Source organism: Dreissena polymorpha, chromosome 3 (genome assembly GCF_020536995.1).
Source record: "Dreissena polymorpha isolate Duluth1 chromosome 3, UMN_Dpol_1.0, whole genome shotgun sequence".
Lineage (NCBI taxonomy): Eukaryota > Metazoa > Mollusca > Bivalvia > Myida > Dreissenidae > Dreissena > Dreissena polymorpha.
The window spans coordinates 117,060,956-117,084,739 of record NC_068357.1 but is presented as its reverse complement, the minus strand read 5'-3'; the positions used below and the strand labels follow the sequence as shown (position 1 = coordinate 117,084,739).

General features: G+C 35.6%; 2 protein-coding genes and 1 long non-coding RNA gene across 27 annotated transcripts in view; all 3 read right to left on the bottom strand.

Annotated features, from left to right (window-relative positions):
- Positions 1–491: 491 nt before the first annotated feature.
- LOC127872529 (uncharacterized PE-PGRS family protein PE_PGRS46-like) lies at positions 492–2,717 on the bottom strand. Its single transcript, XM_052415853.1, has 2 exons — positions 2,607–2,717; positions 492–1,366 (listed from the first exon to the last, which is right to left on the bottom strand). The coding sequence occupies exon 2, from the start codon at positions 1,356–1,358 to the stop codon at positions 492–494; it is 867 nt and encodes a 288-aa protein (XP_052271813.1). The 5' UTR covers positions 1,359–1,366; positions 2,607–2,717.
- A 2,851-nt stretch (positions 2,718–5,568) lies between these two features.
- LOC127871167 (uncharacterized) overlaps positions 5,569–23,784 on the bottom strand; it is a 55,333-nt gene continuing 37,117 nt past the window's right edge. The window contains exons 1-3 of one of the 2 annotated variants that reach the window (XM_052413901.1): positions 7,188–7,330; positions 6,689–6,835; positions 5,569–5,727 (exon numbers count right to left, since the gene is read on the bottom strand). In XM_052413901.1, coding sequence (XP_052269861.1) covers positions 5,615–5,727; positions 6,689–6,835; positions 7,188–7,230 — 303 coding nt within the window. In that variant the 5' untranslated portion in view covers positions 7,231–7,330 and the 3' untranslated portion in view covers positions 5,569–5,614. Of the gene's footprint in view, positions 5,728–6,688; positions 6,836–7,187; positions 7,331–23,784 lie in introns of those variants that run through there. The other variant, XM_052413903.1, reaches the window with a different exon arrangement.
- LOC127871168 (uncharacterized) lies at positions 9,454–16,791 on the bottom strand. Of its 24 annotated transcripts, XR_008045194.1 has the most exons (7): positions 13,937–15,319; positions 13,696–13,762; positions 13,454–13,505; positions 11,164–13,151; positions 10,838–10,939; positions 10,658–10,717; positions 9,454–10,493 (listed from the first exon to the last, which is right to left on the bottom strand). It is a non-coding gene; the product is annotated as an uncharacterized LOC127871168 (long non-coding RNA). The 24 variants fall into 24 exon arrangements; XR_008045183.1 differs by having other exon boundaries at positions 11,164–12,282; positions 12,474–12,547; positions 12,654–15,319; XR_008045186.1 differs by having other exon boundaries at positions 11,164–12,547; positions 12,654–12,734; positions 13,454–15,319.

Sequence of the window (23,784 nt, the reverse complement as noted above, 5' to 3'; positions counted from 1 at the left end):
TGAGCGTAAAGTGTCGTCCAAGATAAGCCTGTGCAGTCCACACAGGCTAATCAGGGACGACACTTGTATTGCATTTTTCGTTTAAATGAAGTCTCTTCTTAGCAAAAAATCTGAATTAGGTGGAAACTGCCGTTCCTGATTAGCCTGTTCGGACTGGTACGACACTTAACGCACATGAATTCAGACCAGTTTTCTCAGAACGCAACTCATATGCTTGGAAAACACGCACATTGTATTACTGATCAGTAAAGTTGATTACTTTGAAAAAAAATGGCACGACGAAAATATAAATACGTAAAACATAGGAAAGAAATCAAACACTGATTACTTATTTAATAATGGAGCATGCTTTCAAGAAACGTGTTATAGGAAAGTTAAAACATATTTATACAATTATAAAATCTTGCATATTAAAATATATGTTATAAGTTTCTAAATATTCAACAAATGCAATTCTTAAAACATATTAAATTATATGCGAATATAAGAATTTAGTTTCTGGGTCCTGAGCCAACTTGGCCAACGTTCCGACCCATTTCTCCGCCAACTTGGCCACCGTCTCGACCAATATCGCCGCCAATCTGGCCACGGCCTTGACCCATATCTACGCCAACTTGACCAGTGGCACGGCCCATATCATTGCCAACTCGAGCACCGTCTTGGCCTACATCTGCGCCAACTCGGCCACTATCTCGACCCGTTTCAACGCCAACTATGCCACCGTCTCTGCCTACATCTCCGCCTACTATTCCGCCAATTACACCGCCGCCCCGATTCATATCTACACCAACTTTACCACCGTCTCGGACTACACCTCCCCCTACTTCGCCAACGTCTCGACCAACATCGTCACCGATTCGACCGCCGTCCCGACCCGTATTACCACCAACTCGACCACTGTCTTGACTTAAAACTGTATCAATTTTGCCAACGTCTCGATTTGTATCTCCGCCAACTCGGCCACCGTCTCGACCCATGTCTCCATTAACTCGGCCACCGTCTCGACCCATATCTCCGCCAACTCGGCCTCCGTCTCGACTCATTACTCCACTAACTCGCACACCGTCTCGCCCTACATCTCCACTAACTCGGCTACCGTCTCGACCCATATCCCCGCCAATTTTGCCATTGTCTTGAGGTAAACTTCCTGCGACTACTAGTGCAGACACGCCATCGTCTATTCCACCTCGTCCGCTATCGCTGTGTCCACCGGATCCACATCGGCGAACGCCGCCATTTACGCCTTTCCCAACGACACCGCCAGATCCGCCAGATCCGCCAGACCCTCCGTCTCTTTGTGCGTCAGACCGAGACAGAGCAGCAGCAAGGACCACGCTGACAACAAGCACGATCTTCATGGTAACACCTAAAAATGATGATTGATGTGTATGTATAGCAACTCCATATGTCATAATTTAAATATATGCGAGTCAAATACAAAGACGTCATTTCACACGTGATTATCACAAAACAACAAGTCTGTATCAGAGTAGAAGATATCGAACCGGCTTATAACAGAGGGGGTAATCACGTGATAGTCAAGATGGCGACGTCCATACCGAGACGGTTATTTTTCGCCGTTTTATACCAGTTATTACTTCTGTTTAATTTTTAAATTACGCTCACTTTCCAGCCATATTAGTAAAACGGTGATAAGCGTTAATTCGTATTTTAATTTGCATTATATCTCGTCTTTACTCCCCGCAAATTTTCTTAGTGGAGCCCTAATTAGGTCATCCCGCTAAGAAATTTCGCACCGAGTAAAGTCGAGATATAGAGCGAATATTACTATGAAATAAAAGCCAGTAACTTTCTTCCTAATATTGCTAGAAAGTGAGCGGAATAAAAAAAAATAATGCAAGTTATACAGGGTATAAAACGACTAAAAATACATGCCTCGGCATGGACGTCGCCATCTTGTTTGTCACGTGATTTCCCCCTCTGTTATATGGTACGCATACAAGTTATAATTTGGATTGTGATACGGGACTAAGATATAAATTTTCGTGTCATATTAATATTTTATATGAATATGTTAAAGCTTGTTTGTTATACTTATATTAATAATTATAGATATATAAAAAGATTCCATATACACTGGGGCACTTTAATAAGAATAGTTTGAAAACATTTATCTGATAAATCAATCTTATATAAATCAAAGGTTGAATTTCGAAATATTTAGTTCTTGCGAACGAAAAAAGCCCAATTGCCATTTAGAGATACATTTAAACTAAGACACAAACACATGTTGCATTGTTTAAAATTACTAGCGTTTACTCTCTTTTATTGTATTATAAATCATTGCAATTGTTATATATTTACAAAAGTATGTACATGTATAAGACAACCCTAAAGATTAAACCAATGTGATGACAATAACGCAATTCGCATGGAACAGACACACGTATAGAAGACCGACAGAGACATACAGTACCATTCTACTTCGCATGGAGATCATCAGTCTTTATGAATGACGCTACGGACACTATTAAGATGTCGATCATAAGTATTAAAAATAGATCAGAAGAAAGTTAATATCAATAAGGCGCATACAAACATAGTTAATTATCACTCTAATACGAGAATATATCATTAAATCTTACCTGTCCACTTGCTCAAAAAAATTCAGCAAACAGGTTTTGTAGTTGTTGTACTGACAAGCCACGAACAGTCAGACACATGTAAAACAATATCTTCTTAATATAATACTTCACTGCTGAATCTTTGTATAATATGCATTTATAGCCTTTTATACTTGGTCCTCACCAGCACAAGGTCACAGTTGTCAATTAATCTGTGTCCAAACGTAGGATGACTCCATGTGTCGCCGTGCATCGCATGTGATTTGGATCATATGAGCCATACGAATTACGAAACGTAACTGTTCGTGTAGAAAAACACATGAAAATGGGAACATATTTTTTTAAATTTATATAAGGAGTACGCCTTGAAAGAAAATGAGAACAACATAAATTATTTTATATAAAGAGTGCGTCTTGTTCCTATAAAATTGTGCTGATTTTCATCGACCTCGAGTGCAAGTTATGCTTGTATTTTATCAAACTCAAACCAGTTTACTCGAGCTCATGAATAAACCTTATTTAAAACATGCAAATATACACATTTTTAGACGCGTTTTTTCTAAATTGTATTTAATATTTGTTTCAATTTATGTAAAAAAGAGAGTTCATGTTGATGCATTATACATAATGCAAGACAACACACTGAATCCTTAAAAATTAACCGTGGATGTTCTTAATATGATAATGTGCTCAGTACAACCAACACCGACATCATGTCCAAAATAATCGAATACCGTTATTAAAAACAAGTCTTTCTATAAAGTGCAAAACAATGTTTAGCTAAGCTCATAGACACATAGGTCACCATTTTCCGCGTGTATAATAATCACGTTTTATTGCTTTAAGCTGGGTGTGTGTATTTTTTATTAGGTCAATAAGGATTCGTAGTAAGTCAATAGTATTATTCTTGAGTCTACAGCTTTAAATATTAATACCTGATTGTTAATTTTAGATAAATATTAGTTGTTAAGCGATTCGCATAAATCCTTATTCATAAATCATAAATAATTGATATATAATTAGAATTTATTAAAGGGGCCTTTTCACAGATTTTGGCATTTTTTTAACTTATTCATTAAATGCTTTATATTGATAAATGTAAACATTGGATCGTAAAAGCTCCAGTAAAAAATCAAGAAAAAAATTAAAAAAAGGAAAAGAACATTGCCCGGAGCAGGTTTTGAACCAGTGACCCCTGGAGTCCTGCCAGAGTCCTGAAGTAAAAACGCTAAGCCTACTGAGCTATTCCGCCGAGTACACATTGTTGACGTATTGTATACCTTATATAAGCAATCTTCGTAGTTTCACAAAATTTAACGACAAAAACAGAACTCTCCAAATTATTCAATCGTTTCGCGTTGCAACGCTTTATAACTTTTAGGTTTTAAAATCGTCAAAAGATGCATATAATGGCTATATTAGAGCATGGTTAATGTTCATTATTACTGTTTCCTCACAAACATCATAACTAAAACGAAAACTTACGAATCTGAAACAACTTTTTTCAATTTTGTCAATTTACCAAAGCGTGAAAAGATCCCTTTAATATATAACTACACACAATGCAATTATATCGATGTAAAGGCGTATGTGTTGTGTAAGTCAATGCTGGCTGGATGACGAATGAAAGTAATCCGAAGGACTAACTATCGCTGACCACAAAGGCTCAACCTTAAGCACGTAGGGCTAAGTTGGCCTATTTATATCAAATATCGTGACAATGAAGAAGGTTTCTTTCTGCTAAGTGGATGGACAGATAGAAAAAATGAAAGCGTGTCATTTTATAATAATTATCCTATGCTGATTTCAATTTCACAGCCATGCGATATAATGTCATATGAATGTGATCAACTTAAACTCTAGCATACAAGTAGACAGCTCATATACAACCAAGCAAACACGCTTGATCGAAAGATAATTATGTGAGATACTTTGTGTAAATTATACGATGTAAGCTAATAAGTAACATAAACTTTCAGGCTATTTGATTAATAATTTTGATTTTTTTATCAATAATTTTACGCAATGGTTTGGAAAAAATATTTTTTCTAAAAAATAAGAACACAATTCTATGTCACTAAAATATCTTTCTTGCATTATTTCATTACAAGCAATACTTAGGCATTCGTAAGTAGCGTTGTTGCATCGTGGTAATCTTTTATTCAATACAGTTTTCGTTCATTTCAGGTATGGGTGATGTGCTTTTGTAAGAGCAAATAATGACTGGAGAACAAGTTGTGACGCGAAGATACTTCCCATTCCCGGTGCGTTCGAAACAAACTATTTGTCACAGAGTATATCATGCCTCGGCGTTAGGTCCATTAAGTGACGGGTATTATTCAAAGATCAAGCGCTTACTCATCAACACTATTGACGGATATATGACGTATACGAATTTCCATTATACTCTTGTTCGGCTTACTGTTTTTGTGTTGTTTTTTTATTTGATTGGATCAATTGTGTATTGAATGTTAATATATACTGTAATTATCATTTGGTTTGATTGACACAAAATAATATATTTTGCGCTATCACGCGCAGTCTGGTCAGTAGATACCTTGTCATCTACATTGTGTACACACCGGTCTTACTGACAATAACGCAGTGACGTCACCATCTATGTATAGAATGTGTCATCTATAAAGTCCCAGAGGTTACATGGTCTCAAAAGCGGACAGGGCAGCTCCTGTGCATGATGCAATGACTGCATATGGCGTAATACCGTTTTTCGATTACATGATTATACAAGTTATAATAAGATATAAACATATTATATTAAATAAGACATTAAATAACAAAGGTATACAGCTGCCCTACTTAACTTATCATGTTAGAAACAATGAGATACACACATCTCCTTGATAAGATACACACCCTGTCTCATATATGTTATGAGGTCATCATAATGACGTTCTAGCTAAGATAACCATTTAACAAAAAGGCTTTAAAAAAAATAAAGATACCTGATAAACAAAACAGACCCTCTTATTGATTCTTTTATTATAAAAGATATAAACCATTATTTGAAATTATGCACAGCCGCAGTATTTCTCGCCAGTGGAGCCGTGTTGAAGGCAAGCGTGATGCTTTCCATGTGGACATGAAGTGTGGGCGCAGTCACTGTTTGTCTGGCACTCATCAGCTGAAATAATTGAGCCATATTTTGTCAAAACGGGGTTTGCTGCCTGTGCTAAAAGTGCCGTCCACATTAGCCTGTGCAGTCCGCTCAATATAATCAGGGACAACCCTTTCCGCTTAACTTGATTTTGCCAAAAATATACTTTCTTAAAAGGAAAATCCGACAAAAGCGGAAAGTGTCGTCCCTGATGAGCCTTTGCGGAATGCACAGGCTAATGGTGAGTTGCACTTAACGCACATGCAATAATTGCCGGTGTCTAGGAGTGCGCTGCGATTATTTAATACGGCGTACCGTGCACAGATATATCCACATTTGAAAATGTGTTTCCAGACACAGCATTTCTTCGTTTAACCGCTTTACATAACAATCAAGTAAACCAAGAATACGGGCTACCTGAAAAGTTGTTAGTGCAGCCATTCACATCTATATCAGGGTTACTGATAAGTTTGCTACGTTTAATTATTCATCCGCGAAAGTAAAAAAAAGCATCATCATTGAAACATACATGCATACACTGTGGAAGACAGTGTTTTGTTCGAATAGATTTCACAAATATTTATTTTGGGTTCATTTGCAATAACTGATGGGAAAGACAGACGTGCTAAAGATATAATAAGAGTATAATCGAAAAACAATTATGTCTTTAATAATTACTTGTAAATTTAACTCGGTTTGACAATGTTTTTCATCTAATCGTTATTTTATGGTTATTTTATTCCTCAATATCAAAATGGATGCTCGTGGTACCAGACAGAAAGATAATTTTATCCCTTAACTGTTTAAGTTAAACAATCTTAAAAACTGTTAATTAGAATGTTAAGGTAAAAAATATATTTTGTTCTTAAAATAATAGCAATATGATGCAATTCTTTGAAAAATAAATTTATAAAAAAAAAATAATAAAAACTGTGTGTATATTAAGCAAGTCGTTGAATCGATAGTAAGAAAACATGGATTGCCTGACCTCTCTTCTTATGGTGCACACACTTGCACTGCTTCTCGCCATTGCCGCCGCCTGCTCCATTCACGAGGAGACAGCTGTTCACTTCACCATGTCCACAGACACCTGTCGGACAGTCGGCATCAGTGGTACAGAAGGCCGACACGTAGGCTGCAGTGATAGGTTGCGTTTACATATATAAAATAATGACCAGAAAAAGGCGAAAACAAAACGGCTCGACATGTATGGGGTAAGGCAATATGCTCAGAGTAGAGAGTGTACAACATCGTTGGACCATAGCACACCATGCAATTTAGTAAAACACATATTTAGATGTAAAAGTAAACAATGTGTCAGTATGTGACAAGTATTATTATTGATTTATAAAACGTTCGCATTTTACTTCTCGAAATTTCAATATAGATCTTTACAAAATTTCACAATCTTAAAACAAACCTGACCATAAAATAATTCTGTAAATATGCTTAAATTATAAAATATATAATGAACTAAGTTTATTTACCAACAAAAGCCACCAGGGCGAACACATGGAGAGCTCGAATCATTTTCGCTGTATGAGTATCAGATGCATATCTGTAAGCGTATTCTGCTTATATGTGCATGGTGTATGCGTGGACACAACGTGATCGTGATTTCTTAACAGAACTGTCGTGATTCAAAATCAGATAAGAGATGGTTTGTTCCACTTCGTGCAAGGCACAACAACTGATTGTGTGACTCTTCGTCATGTTCTGCGATGAATGTCATTTAAATAGGAATGATAATCACTGGGCGAACGCAAACGACCTTTCAATGCGTCTTCTTCCATTAATCTTACTCACATATATTTATGATATATTTATTATCCGCTTTTATCAAAATACTTGAAAATCATAATCATCTGCATCACTATCATCATTCGGATCATCATTATAATTGTTGATTTTAACCAAAGTCATGCTCTTACAAATAATTCGAGCAAAACAAAATAAGCTGTTGTGTTTGACAGGGTTTTCTACACGTAAATGCAAAAAAGTATTTTGCCCCTCTAACGTCATAAATATACATTATTGATCAATCCCCACGGCACAGCTCATATGACAAATCTTCAGGACGTCCGTAATAGTAACACCATCTTCCTCCTAAAATTGAACCTAATCGGATTGGGATCCAATCTGACATGAACGGGTAACTAAACCGAAAATAAGATAAAAGGCAACCTTATTGAACATTAAAAATTCAGTAAATGATGTCGATTATACCAACTCAAAATCGAACCTAGTGGCATTTGGTCCCGCGATAAAATTGCCTGTGTAGGTGTGTGAATCATTTCAGAATCATTTCAGAATTTAATAGCTATTGCGTGCCTTTTATCAGCGAATAATTGCTGGTACATTTCAATCATGTACTCGATGACAATTTGTTGGTTCATTTTAATTGTGAGTGCAGCAACTCGAAATCGAGCCTATGGGTATTTGGTCCCGCGATAAAATTAATTGCGTAGGAGTGTGAGTCATTTCAGCGTTGGATTGTTATTGCATGCCTATTATCAGCGAATGTTCAAACGGTTCATTTCAATCGTGAGTGTAGCAAGTCGAAATCGAACCTATGGGCATTTGGTCCCGATGTAGACATTATGCTTCAAAACATTGAAATCGTATTTCAATTTTGCAACCGTATAGGTCGACCGTTTACATTTTATGAAAGCACTCATGCAGCTGCTATTAACTCCCTTTCCAAAGCTACTCTTAATAGAGCCTAGTGGTATTATGGTTAAGGATAGGATGATGAATATTGCTATTGAGCAGCGAGTAGTATTCGTGTTATAACCAAAGCCGGGACTTGCACCCAGATTTCTTCTCCCTCGAAGAAGGAAAAGCGTTCTGCTTTGAACTACTTTGGTTTTGTAAACACGTTTCATACAAGCTGCAGAGTGTAGTTTTGCTATGATTTGTGTACTGACTCGTGACCGTTTCTCCTATTTGAGTACAAGAAATGTCGCTTTACCACTAAATGTTTGTTTAACTTACTGTCGTTTCAAAATGGGAACATTCGTATTGTTCTGTACAAACATTTGAGTTGTTGAGTTTCGAATACGGCTGTATTGTAGCGAAACGTTTCAGATCGGGATAAAACTACATGCAACTTTTAACGCAAAATTGCTTTGCACAATTTCAAACTTCATGATCATACATCGAAAGTTATGAAACTGCGTATATAGTTTTTATTTATTTTGCTAGCGAAATTTTAACATTTCATTGAATAACGCAAGTTTATGGCCATGTGGTGAATGTCATGAAAGTCGCTTAAACTGATGTATATACTTTTTCATCATATCATCTCAAATGGAAAGTCAAAATAATCCCTAAACGTCATTTATGTAGTGTGTTTTGTTCGTATATTCTACAAGCGCAATATAAAGCCTAAATACTGTTGAACGTTTATGTTAATGTGCCTCACTGAAAGACAAGTTATACCAATAACGAACCGTTGTACAAAATGTGTATGCAGTCAAAAGCGAGTAACTGCTTTACGTTAACGAGTCACTCAATGTAAGTCTCAACACGAGTAGTTCGTAAGGCGCAATTAATGTTCAACGCAACATTGAGAAACATAGTTTGTTGCCATATGGCAAATATCTTATAACGGTTAGTTGTTTATATAGTTTTTTTTACCTCAAATTCAAGTTTGAAAGTTTTTTGCTTTGTACGTTTGAAAGCTAGTGGTGTCACTCGGCGTTTTCACGGACTTGTGACCGTTCCTCTTGTGCTCAGACAAGAGAAGTCGCCTTCCCACCCAGCCTAGCAGACTTTGTGCATTGAAGCACTTAATAGAAATGTTATTGCTCGGTCATCGGTCAGGTTCGGTCAACGCGTGCCTGCGTTTCTGAGAGAGCCAGATTAAGATATTTCGTGTCACCGTACGAAAATACCATGGTGTCGCATAGCAAAGCACAGGCATGTCACCATGCGTGCCTACCACCCTTCCAACAGCGCAACAATGTGGTGTTGAAAGGATTCCCAGATAGTGTCGAAAGTATTGACGGTCATAACGGGGACGAGTTGCTTTATAGCGCCTCATTTCGTATTGACTTGCAACCCCGCCCTAGACCGCTACACAGCTAACTGGGCAGGACTCCATCTGACTATCAATCTCAGCGATCATAGTTTTGAAAAACGTCTGCTTTTTAATTGTTGGTATTTGGTACTTGGAGTCTCTTGTGCCAAAGTAGAGACTTACTTTTTGTTTAAAGATGAAGCAATCATTAACTGGTTGGTAGTCTTAACAGTGCGTCAAGATAAGCACCGTGAAAACATTTTAGCACCGAAATACCGAGGTGTTCACCCCCAAGTGCTATCAGTGCGCTTCACACTTGTGGAGTCTTAAACCCCTCGGCCGCCCAAACACAGTTAATGACTGTTAATGTTTATTTTTTGTTTGATTTTGGTATTGCATAGTTTAAACACAAACACATACATCAATACATCAATATTGCTGGCCAGCGCAATAAAACAAGGAAAAAAAGGTAGGAGAACAATCTCCTTTAGTTTTCATGTAAAAACATAAACATAAACATACACACTGTCAACACTTGCCACTTGCAACACCGAGTTCGTTTCAGTGCAGAATGTACACATTTTTCGATCGACACATATTCGCAATGTTACATGGATTCACAAAGTTACATGGATTCACAAAGTTGCACTGATGTCCATACGCGGGCCAATGTTCGAGTTATCGGTGCGATGGACCCACGGTTTTGTCGCAGCTGTACGCCACACGTATGTATTGACTACTCGGTGTCCACATCAAGGTTTGTATATTGGCACTGAAAATAGAAAAGCAAATTGTGTTAAACAGTAAACGATGAAAGTAAACAGCCTGAAATGATAAAAACATGCATGTGTAATATACCATGTATCAAATAAAATAGTAAACACAAACTGCTAAAGAAAAACACACAACTCTACCAACTGTTTAACTGATACTTACTTTTTTGTTTTGTGTTGCATGTTCAGGCGCCTTTCTGTCACTGCTCGTCTAGCAGTACAGCTGAAATGAAATAGAAAGCATGATCAGAAACTTTCATTGTAATTGTACAACTTACAATTTATGTGCACAATTTTGCATTTAAGTATAACATACAGTAAAACAATTTCAACTAATACTCACTTTTTTGTTGTGTTGTTTCCACAAAGGCGCCTTGTTGTCACTGCTCGCCTGGTAGTAAAGCTGACTCGTCAAGTAGTAGAGAACACTCGTCTAGCAGTAAAGCTGAAATGAAATCGAAAGCATGATTAGAAACTTTTGAATGTGTTTGTACAGATTACAATTTATAAACACAATATTGAACTGTAACAGTAAACATGAAACAGATAACAATTTTACTTACCTATGTTGTCTTCGCTGAAATACAAAAGTCATGTTCATAGCAATCATAGCATATTAACACACAATGAATACAACTCAAAACTTTTAGTAAGAAACTCAGTACTTACTTTGTATTTTGTATCCAATCCCTCTGCGGGCAATCTTCTTCAGTCCACAATCGAGCTGAAATCAAGACTCAATGCATACATGTAAATTTTGCCAAATAACAAACAGAACTGTGAACCAAAACTTTAACTAAACAAAACTAACTTTTCAACTGTAATGGTACTCACCTCTGGCAACTGAAATCATACAGACATTTTGCATAGCACAATACATTTTTAGTTTGAAGATAAGAATGATTTAATGAACATTTTACTTACACAAAGCATAAATATAAAAGACATGCTATGATGAAAAAAACAATATGTATACAAAATTATACATAAAAAAACACACTATACTTACCATTGCTGACCTGAAATTGAAAAAAGCACATTTTGTATAGCAGAATACAAGTCATCAAAACAGTTCAATATGAAAATTAAAGAAAGTTTGTGTACTTACCACAGCCATACTGAAATGAAAAAGAAACACATTTTACAATGCAAAATACAGGTCATCAAAACAGTTCAATATGAAAGGCAATTGTACTTACCACAGCCATACTGAAATGAAAAAGAAACACATTTTACAATGCAGAATACAGGTCATCAAAACAATTCACTATGAAATTATAGAAAGTTAGTGTACTTACCAACAGGCTACTGAAATGAAAAAAACATTAAGCATTGCATAGTAGTATACAAGTCATCAAAACAGTTCAATATGAAAATTAAAGAAGGCAATTGTACTTACCACAGGATACTGAAATGAAAAACAGACATTTTACAATGCAGAATACAGGTCATAAAAACAGTTCAATATTAAATTATAGAAAGTTTGTGTACTTACCACAGCCATACTGGAATGAAAACAACATTTAGCAATGCATAATAATCAAGACTTACCTAGCTGATCTTGAATCATTCTCTGTTTCTCAATTTCTCACTTGTCAAAAAGTCTGCTCTGTAACGACCCACCACTCAAATCTGAAAAATAGTTAAGCAGAACAAAGCACAACACAAACCAAAAGAGTAGTTCACTTACCTCATATTTTGTGCAGAGTTTTAACAGCCAATTTTCTTCTTGAAACCTGTATTCGTCTCTTTTTTGACCCACTGTGGAACAGTCACAGCAATGTAAGTCTGAAACATAGAAGGGCATAACAACACAACATACAAACCAGTATATTTGTTTCGACTTACCTTGTGGCTACAGTCAAGACACAGCTGCTGAATTTCTTTTCTGTCACAAGCTGTCAAAACATCTCTGCAATGTTAACCTGAAACATAGTAAGAAAGAGAAACATTTTGTATACAACATAGTAAACACTTACCTTGTTTAAAGAGCTGAGTTGCAGCAGTGATTCTTTATTGAAATCTTTTTCTTTTCCCTCACTGCATGAGAGACCTGAAAAATAGCATGCAAAGCAAGACACTGTTTGTATGTCTACTCTGAAACAGAGCAAAATAAAGCATACATGGTACTTATAAAACAAACACATTGTTCCACTTACCCTTCTTCAACAGTTTAGTCACAGCAGTTGATATCCTTATTCACAGTTGAGGCTACTATGAGACCTTTTCTGCATGTGAATCTGAAACAGAGCAAAGCAAAGTATGCATGGTAAATATCAAACAAAACACTTACCTTTCTGCAATGCTCAGCTCTGTTCGACTGTCAAATATTCAGGTCATGTCATATCTGAAACGAACTAAATCAAAACATGCACAGTACACAATTATTGATAAAACCTTGAAACAATTGTATGCTTCATAGCTTTGTGTTGTGTTTTTTTTACTATACATATCACAGACAACTGGCGACCACAAAAGAGTACATACATTTTTTGTATTACTCAAACATTGCTGTATTAAGCTCACACTCATGAATACCAACCGACAGAGTTGTTATAGAGTGATAATCCCTAAAACTGTAAAAAAGAATCGAAATCAGTTTTCATTCATCATGATTTATTGAAACAAATGTATACTACAATACTCACCACAGCCAACTGAAATGAAATAGAAATGTTAACAGCATGCAAACAAATGTTAACCAATATCAAATCGTCTATAATAAATAACAACAAAAGCATTTCGATACACATAGTAAGTGTTCACCATCATAGTACATCATCAGTTAGTTCGACATCCCACGGTTGCTCAAGTGTTACTGGCTAGCATTTACCCTTTTCAGTAAACCGTCACACATCAGCATTTTTAGACACAAGTACTGTGCAATTCAACCCTTGTTATCATCTTTCACAGACTTCTATGAGTAAACAACTGAAAAATATAAAACGTTTGTACTCACTGTTTGGCAGCTCCAAGAAACACGTCTGTACTGCTTGCCATCTGGACATCAACTGAAACAAAACATCTGAAAACACACATACATTTTAAACGTTTTTGAACAAAAATCAACACAGAGCAGAGCTAAGCTGCAGCAGTTAATCTTTCTTAAAATTGAATTCTCCATCTCTGCATAGCACACATGAAAAATAGCATAACATCACATTACAGCAGTCAATGAAAACAAAAATTTGATCGACTTACCTTGCTTCTGTAGAGTTGAGTAACAGACGTGGAAATCTTCTTCCATGTGTAAACCAGTGACTCGAATCTGAAATAAAGTAAAGAACACATTGTACAACTCAAATCAATGAATTAAAACTTACCTTACTTTTGATGAATTGTGTCTCAGCAGTTGAAATCCTGTTTAATTTCTGCATGTGAAATCTGAAACAGAGCAAAGCACGCATGTTACAAATTAAACAAACACAAGTGTTACACTTACCCTGTTTGCAAGTCCCAATCACTTTCTCAACAATGTTCCTCTTCTTGATTCGTCTTCGTCGCTGTCAGCAAGTACACCTGAAACATAAAAGCATGCACAAAACATCCCATATAACAACTATTTTGTACTTACCATATGAGTGCTTTTCTGTTCAGGTCAGCTTGAAAACCCATCACTGCCATCAGCATCTGAAAAATAGTACATCACAAACAAACAAACAAACATAACATATCATAAAAACAGTTTAACACAACAGATATGAGAGCTCTCGCAACCACGTCTGTTCTGTTCGACTGTCCAAAAGCAAGTGACAGTACTTCAATTCACTAACATTGAGAAATTCTAAACTTACCTTCAAGGCTTGTTGAGTAGCTCTAAAAACAAGACTGCTTGGCTCCACTGTTCACTCCAACTGTCATATCATCACTGGATAAGCACTCCTGAAATGTATTAAAACAAAACATGCATAGAACAAACATTCAGTCAAAAGTACTTACCTTTCACTTTGTCACTGCCCTGTGCTCAACTCCAGTCAGCATGACATCTCTGCTTGAAAGTCTGAAACATATAAAAACATGCAATGCAAAACAAACATAGTTACTTACCTTCTAGCATATTGTTGGAGCTCCAGAAAACACGACTGTTCACTTCAGCTGCCAGACTTGAACTGCCAGCACACATCTGAAAATCTGAACAAAGCATTCATGTTCCATACTGTACTAGCCGTATGATTTTGAGTTACTGACATACTTATCATCCAAAAAAAGAGTACATGAAAATCTAGCAAAAAATAGGTTTTCATCTGTTCACGAGTTATACTCTGAAAGAAACCATGATGATGACAAAACTCACTTTATCTCTTCTTTTGTCAAAACACAAGTGTTCATTGTGAAATTTAACAAACTTACCTTTTCGTTTCCCAGCTCTGTTCAAATGTCAGGTCTACATTTCATGTCAAATCTGAAAAAGATCTACATCGAAAAATGCATAGCACACAATCTGTGTTAAAACAGTAACTGTTTGTTGTATTCAAAGCTCCGTGTATTTTTCACTTTACACATCACAGACAACTGGCGACCACAAACGTAGAAACATTTCTGTACTACTCAAAACATTGCTGTATGAACGCCAACCGACATATTTTTGTTATAGACTTATAGTCCCTAAAACTGTTCAAAAAGAATCAAAAGCAGTTTTCAGTCATAATCTTTTATTGAATTCTATACATAGGCAATACAATCTACAGTACTCACCACAGCCCACTGAAATTAAACATCATGAAATATACATGTAAAGCAATACATTTATCATATTATAGTGCATATCAACAAATGCAATTCAATAAATTTTATGCATTCAGTAAGTGTTCACCATCATGTTACATCATCAGTTTGATTAGCATCACCACAATACATCAACTCATAATACTGGTTAGCATTGAGCTCATGCTATAGCTATCATACATCAGCATTCATAGACACTAAAAATCAAGTAATATCTACAGTACTCACCACAGCACACTGGAACAAAATAGAAATGTTAACAGCATGCAAATACAAGTAAAGCAATATCATATTTAGTACATATAAGAAAAGTATGTCAATACACCATCATATTACACCATCAGTTCGTTTCACATTCCCACGGTAGCTCAACTCTTAGTACTGGCTAGCATTTAGCCTTTTCAATAAACATTCAGCATTTCTAGACACAAGCACTGATTAATTCTACCCATCATATCATCATTCACATCATTCCATACTAAGTGTACAATAACAGTTTTCATTAAGCATCGTTAACTAAAAACCACACATACAAGTTAAATCTGCAATACTCACCACAGCCCACTGGAATAAAATAGAAATGTTAACAGCATGCAAATACAAGTAAAGCAATATCATATTTAGTACATATAAGCACATGCATTTAATATTTTTGCAACATTTTTCCATCATATGTTCGCTTCCTCAAAATAGCTCAATGAATATTCTGTTCCACCATCATCCACTATTATCGCTCATCACAACATATCGACACTGTATCAGCACTGAGTAATTTCTACCCAACACATTACAACCATCATACATCATCACGCAACTTGTAAACAGTAAAACGAAAAAAATTTGTACTCACGTTTTTTGTAGACAGCAGCTCGATGAACACGTCCGCACAGCTCGACATCTGAACCTCAACTGACAGTCAATCGCTTGACACCACAACATAAATTTAATTATTCACAACAGTCAGAGCTTAAAAAAACACGTCCGATCAGTCCGATGTCAAAACTTAAAGTGAAGTCAAGTCGTTCAAAAAAATTAATGTAAGTCAAACATTTCATATATAACGCTCACAAAATTTCGTTGTCAGTCAATACTAAACGTTCAAAAGTTAACATCGCATAAGAGTATGATTTCATTTCACAACTCAAGTCAAAGTCAAGTTGTTATCTCATAACAATAACCTAACACTTCAGTCATCCAGTCATTCAACAACCTGAGTACCAAGTCGCTATTCTATAACGCGAAAACTTTTCATCAATAGTCAGAGCTCACGAAAGTACGTCCGTCTTCGTCAACGTTCAAAAGTCAACTGAAACTTTTTAATCGTAAAAATATTTCAAAGTCAAATTTTGTTCAGAGCTCACAAAAACAAGTCTGTCTTTGTCAAAGACCATCAGTCAACTAAGATTCTGTCGTAGTAAAAAAAATTTAAAAGTCAAAACTTTTTTCAGAGCGCTTTAAAAACACGTCCGTATTGGTCAATGTCCAAGCCGCAAATGAGCGTTCTTTACCCGCGCAGTTCAAATTATAATTAGGTCACGACGTCGAGAGCTTCGAAAAACACGTCCGAACCCTTCAACGACCAAACGAAGAATGACAGAAAAGCACATGAAAAATGTTTATTCTTCATGATTTGAGTTACGATCGAATGTGTATTTGATGACAAATCTAAAAATCATACTTACCATGCAAAAATCCTACAAATATTGACTTTGTGATGATATTTTTTCATGACCATACAAGCCGAAATATTCACACTCACAGCTTGAATGGGCATACAAATTGATAAGCATGAGTCCGTACAATCCATCCAGTATTTCCTTCGAGTTAAAGCAAATCCATGGTCTTTAGGTCTCAAATTTTGTTATGAGGCGTACTCAACGCAGATTTTTAGAGTCAATGTTAAAACGACAAAAGGCGAGTATATAAAAAAATCTAGTCAAACATAGATTTACTAACCTATCATTCTGAAATAATCCTAGATCATATCAAATATGTGAGTAATCCATCAAAATATTTATTACTGAACATTTAACATCAGCACAAAATATTCCCGTATACCCATTTAGTTTTCTACATAGCCTGAACAATTCAATATTTATTTTCAATTCCGAGAACTCAAATGTTTTCATGACGTTCGACTGACGAAAGCAGCTCGATATGATTTCGCACTAACTTTATTAAAGAGCAACTATCGCGCTGTGATTTTTTCAACTGTGTTTTGTGATTTGTACTAGTACAACGAAGATATAGAAAATAAATATCAAACCACATATATCAAAATGTTCAGCACACTGGCGCCTACACAATGATATACAAATAGTATGGTTATGTGTACAATTGTTCTTGAAAATTTGAAATATCGAGAAAATTTGCGTTAAAATCAAAATTTCATAACTCGCGCGTTCGATTTTGTATACACAAATAGTACCAGTATGAGCGCATCGAAATTTCGGTTCATCTGGTGAAAATTTTATGGAATTTGGACAACTGGTTCTATAGATATTGCACTTAAACCACTGTCAAAGAAACACAATTTTCTATCGTCGATATGTAAACACCCCTTTAAGTTGAAAGATGAGTTTCATTGAAATGACGTCGTCGATTTGCACTGACAACGAAGGGTCAAAATTACGATTCATGAAATGTGTGTTTGTTTTTATATGGTTTTCTGCCCGTATAACTGCAGCGTTTTACAAAAACATCAAGTATGTTACACCAAAATGCACAGAAATAAATTCCCCATCGCATGATGCAAATATTACTGTATCATATTGCGAAATGAAAATCTTTTCTTCATATCAACCCAAGTTTTACCAATAAACAGAAATTTTGACATATATCCACTTATCTACTTGCAAAATATTTAAACTCTTATTGTTACTGTCTATTTGCTGGTTATGATTGTGAAAATTTCATCGAAATGCGTTCACGCGTTATTGAGGCAGTTAACATAAACCGCTTCGATACAAACACAGTTTTATCAACTATTCGCTATCTAACGACGTTCGGTTTAACTCGACTGAAAAGTTCAAAATTTCTATAAGCACGAATGCGTTTTCTCTCAGCAGTATTCTTGTAATTAGACCTATTGTGGAGTATCATACATCAAAATGTGCAGAACAGAATTCCCTATAGAATGATAGCAATTGTTATGTACTTGTATTGAATGGGAATTTTTTTCCTTGTCAGTGAAGTGATTTTCATGCGAAAAACTAAGAATTTCTACTTAATGCGAATATGTTAGCAAAAAATGATCCCCACAAAACTTGTTGCTATTAACACGTTTTATATTAATGCGAAAATTTTTGGTAGATCGGTCAACTATTTGAAGAGAAAACACGACCTCAACTTTTTCGTATAGTGCATTTCGCTGAAGATCTACACTTTAACAGATTCAATGAGATGACGTTGTATGTTATGAAGAATTTATCAAAGGCGTGTTTCAAGCAAAATGGTTTTCGGTCAATATTGAAGCCAATTTTCAACACACTATCAAGTATGTGGTATCAAAATGTGCAGAATTAAATTCTGTACAAGCAGATGTTCAAATCACCCCAATATCAATGAGTACAAAAAAGTTTTCTATTCAGCGACTCGTTTTCAAATCAAACATCTGCGATTTTAACACACACGCATAAATGCTAGAGAAAATTTATCAGCGTATAATTTATAGCCAATATTGCACTGAACAAAATGATAAAAATCCCATGTTGTTATCTCAAGTGGTGTGGAAGATCCCCCGCTTTAAACTTTGTACGAAATCACTGTTCTATTCGCAGAGTTTTCGACGTTGAGTCAAAATGTAAAGTTAAAGACAGAAATGCGTTTAGTACGAAATCGTTATCGCACTGTATTTTTTGTTTGTTTAGACATACGATTAAGTGGAATACATCAAAATGCGTGGAATCGAATGTCCTACAAGCTAATACCAAAATGAAGATAAATTCTCTTAACACGAAAAAGTTTTCTTGTTAGCGAATTTTTTAATGTTGAATATCTTATGCAATGAGTCGTGTGAGAACAATATAGGCGAGACAAAAATTGTAGCTATCATAGGATTACATATTATGGTGAAAATTTCATCAGGATATCATGAGACGTTTTCGAGCAAATTGAGTTAAACCGATGTAACTTAACATCTTGTTTCGTTTGTTTACATGGATAAAAGACGACGTTGTAAAAATCTAAAGTTAAAGACAGAAATGCGTTTATGACAAAATCGTTATCGGACTGTTTTATTGTTGTGTCTAAACATACGGTAAAGTGTAATATATAAAAATGCGTGGAATCGAATTTCCTACAAGCTAGTACCAAAATAACGATAAATGCTCATTACACAAAAAAGTTTTCTTGTTAGCGAATTTTGCAAAGTTGAATATCTGATACAATAAGTCGTGTGAGAACAATATAGGCGAAACAAAAATTGTAGCTATCATATGATGCAATACTGTGGTGAAAAAATCATCTAAATATCAAGAGACGTTTTCGAGCAAATTGAGTTAAACCGATGCAACTTAAACTCTTTCCCCGCTTGTTTACATGCATAGAAATGCAATGACGTTGAAAAAAAATCTAAAGTTAAAGACAGAAATGCGTTTATGACAAAATCGTTATCGGACTGTTTTATTGTTGTGTTATGATATATAGCTAAGTGTTATACATCAAAATGCGTGGAATTGAATTTCCAACAGAATCATACCAAACTAAAGATGAATGCTCTTAACGCAAAAAAGTTTTCTTGTTAGCGAGTTTTGCAAAGTAAAATATCTGACACAATGAGTCGTGTGAGAACAATATAGGCGAAACAAAAATTGTAGCTATCATATGATGCAATACTGTGGTGAAAAAATCATCTAAATATCAAGAGACGCTATCGAGCAAATTGAGTTAAACCGATGTAACTTAACATCTTGTTTCGTTTGTTTACATGGATAAAAGACGACGTTGTAAAAATCTAAAGTTAAAGACAGAAATGCGTTTAGTACGAAATCGTTATTGCACTGTATTGTTTGTGTGTTTAGACAGACGTTTAAGTGTAATACATCAAAATGCGTGGAATTGAATTTCCTACAAAATCATACCAAAATGAAGATAAATGCTCTTAACACGAAAAAGTTTTCTTCTTAGCGAATTTTGCAAAATTGAATATCTGACACAATGAGTCGTGTGAGAACAATATAGGCGAGACAAAAATTGTAGCTATCATATGATAGAATATTGTGGTGAACATTTCATCTGGATATTATGAGTGGTTTCAAAGAAAATTGACTTAAACCTCATTGTAAGATATTGCACCCAAGCCAAGGTTGTTTACATGGATAGAAATGACGTTCGATCTACAGTACATGTTTCGTGCTTTAAAAAGTGAATTCGTGATTATAGGCAAAATGGTTTTCGGCTAGTCTTGATCAAGCGATACAATAAACATACACGCATGTCATATCAAAATATTCGGAATGAAATTTTCTATAAGATGATATCAGTTTTGTTTCAAAAAGCGATAGGATGAAAAAGTTTTCTTGTTGCGAACGTTTTCAACGTGATTTTTATCTCATAAGCATGTATGTTGGAACAAAAATTACAATAGAAAAGTTGTAGCTAACAATAAGCTGGGCATTGTACTTTAAATTTGATAGTGATGACTTGAACAGTTCCGAAGAAATTTGACTTAAACCTCGGTGTACGATATTTACCCAAGGTTGTTTACATGAAGCGAAATGACGTACTACATGTAATGAATTTTTGCGCGATGCCGATTTAAACAAAACGATCAATGTTGCGTTTAACTTTCTACGTGCTAAATCGAAATGTTTCACATACATACAAAGTGTTATACACCAAATTCTTCAGAAAACAATTCCCAATTTAACTGTACATATTTCGTTAAGCAAAACGAAAAAGCAAAAAAGTTTTCTTCATACAAAAGATTTCGGACAGATATTTTACATAGAAGCATATATTTCAGGGCAAACTAATCAGTACGTAATTGTAGCATATAGCCATCTGTGTACTGTACTGAAAATTTCATATTGATATTTTGAGTGGTTTCAAAGAAAATGCACTTAAACCTCGTTGTACGATATTGCACCAAGGTTGTTTACATGAAGCGAAATTACGTAGATCTACTGCACGTCATGAATTTTGACTCGATGCCGATGTCAAGAAAAATATCAATGTTGCGTTTAACTTCCTACGTATTTAATCGAAATGATTCACATACATGCAAAGTGGTATACACCAAATTCTTCAGAAAACAATTCCTTATTCAACTGTACATATTTCGTTTAGCAAAACGAAAAGGCAAAAAAGTTTTCTTCATACAAACGGTATTTTCGACCATAAACTTGCACTTTTGTCCAAGAAGCATTAACAAAAGAATACAACGTATGGAACAATCATTGTGGAGCTTTCTTAGTTGAATATCATAGTCAAAATTTGATCCCAATATTTGCATAGGTTGTTGAGAAATGTACAGTTAAACTTTCTCGCAAATACTCATCTATCCGTGTACTTTAATTTGAAATGACGTTCGATATTATCTGCACTTTATGACCTCGCTGTACTGGGTGTAATTTCTCGTGCGATGCTGGTAGATATTTGATGAAGTATTGGATTGGAAAAAAAGTTGTACTAGCGAGATATTGTGATTTGAAAAATACTCCACTGCACTGTTGCGTTTAAAAATTGATCATAGTACATTTCGCAAAAATATTCATACAAGTTCATATCAAATAACAGCTGTTAGGTATTAACTCATTTTTCACACACACAATTTTATTTTGTCGAGATGAAGAATTGCGAATGAGCAAAATGCTAAGTAAACGTATATGGCTGGAATTTTCACTAACGCATAAGCTTTGTCGAAACTTGTGATACGTATCGAGTACTTGAGTTAGATATTCTCTGCGTACTTTTGTTGTAACATTCGACGTTTTGTATTCTAACAGTATGAGCGCAACATTTGGTACATGAATAACGAAATCGGGTCGTCTATTTTGAATAGTTACTTCGTGCTTAATGTACAATTTACAGTCGTCGCGTAATGTGGGAAATGTCTTTCTTAGGTAAAGACCTAACTCGCTAACGTACGTTTGATCAAAATCTCTCAGACATGCCACTTTGTTCATCGCTTTTCTCAGATATGAATGTCTACACTTACCACGCGTAAGAAATTTGCTATTCATCTTTATCAAGGACTTTGGTATGTAAGCGCTATGCTTTGTCTATATACTGAAAACGCACCAGCCCGTTGGGTATATAAAGCGACACGGACAGCTATTGTCATCATTCTTGATTTGAGACTCCAAGAGAGAACATTGACTCGAAATCATGCCGAAATACGCAAACCGACTGCCAAAGTTCGAGGACACAGACGCTGCTAGTGGTAGTAGCGAAACGACTGGCAAGGGCAAGCGACATGCTACAAAGCCATACACTCGACCAGAACAATCGGCGTCAATTGATCTAAAGTCGTTCGGCTATCAACTGAACAGACTTGGAAGTCAGGTTACAGCGTTTGTGAACAGCAGCGACTACGCTATGTCAAAGGAAGGTCGCGATGTCTGCAAGAAAATGGTATCGTGTATTCAAAAGGCTTCATCTTATCAGCGAGAAGCGAGCGAACATTTGATTAATGATCAAGAGCGTTTCTTCGAGGATGAGTGGTCTAAACGCGAACGCGCGCTAAAAGAGCAGCATGAACTCGAAACCGATAGGATAATATCGCAGCTCCTATTTGAAAAAGAGCAGGCTTTGGATTCGCTTAGAACAAAACTTCAAGAAGAAAAAGAAGAGGCTATTCGAGCATTGAAAACGTGTACCATATGCTACGATGAGGAAAAAAACAGTACCTTGACAAGGTGTGGGCACACTTTTTGTGAAAACTGCTGCCTGATGATGTTTGATGGAGACTGCGCTATGTGTCGAGCTGACGTTACTGGCTGGGTGCGAATGCTTTTCACTGATTAGATGTTTTGACTGTTTTCATATGTTTGATGTTTGTTGTAAAATAAAATGTTTAAATGCATATGATGTGTATGTTGTTAGTCGAGCAGGTTAGATATAGTTTGAGTGTAAAGTAGAACGTTGAGCTTACGAACAATGTCGTATTGAATTGCAATGGATCGAATGCTAAATATGAGTCATTGTGTAATATAACATCTAGTAGTATGAACATTTTTCGCAATATCCTCCGAAGTAAAGAAACAATAAGATAACTCAAACGTCTTCTATAAAAGCCAGTCTTTTTATTAAAACTCAATCATTCACTCTTGAGTTAGCAAAGCGAAATGACGTCAAAACAACTTGCTGATGTTGGTTTTTGTTTGGATGATGAAAGTCATCCGTTATATCTCACTCCAAGTGAGCTCGACCAAACTTGTCAAAATGTGCACTCTCTTCTCAAAATGACAGACGAAGAAGCTGGCAATCAGTTTCAATCCCGAGAAGACGAAGAAGCTGTTGATTTTTTAACGCAGCTTGTACAGAACAATTCTAACGACTCGTCAGGTTCGACTAGTAAAAAGAATTCGAATAAACGCAAAGCTATTGCCAATAATAACGGCC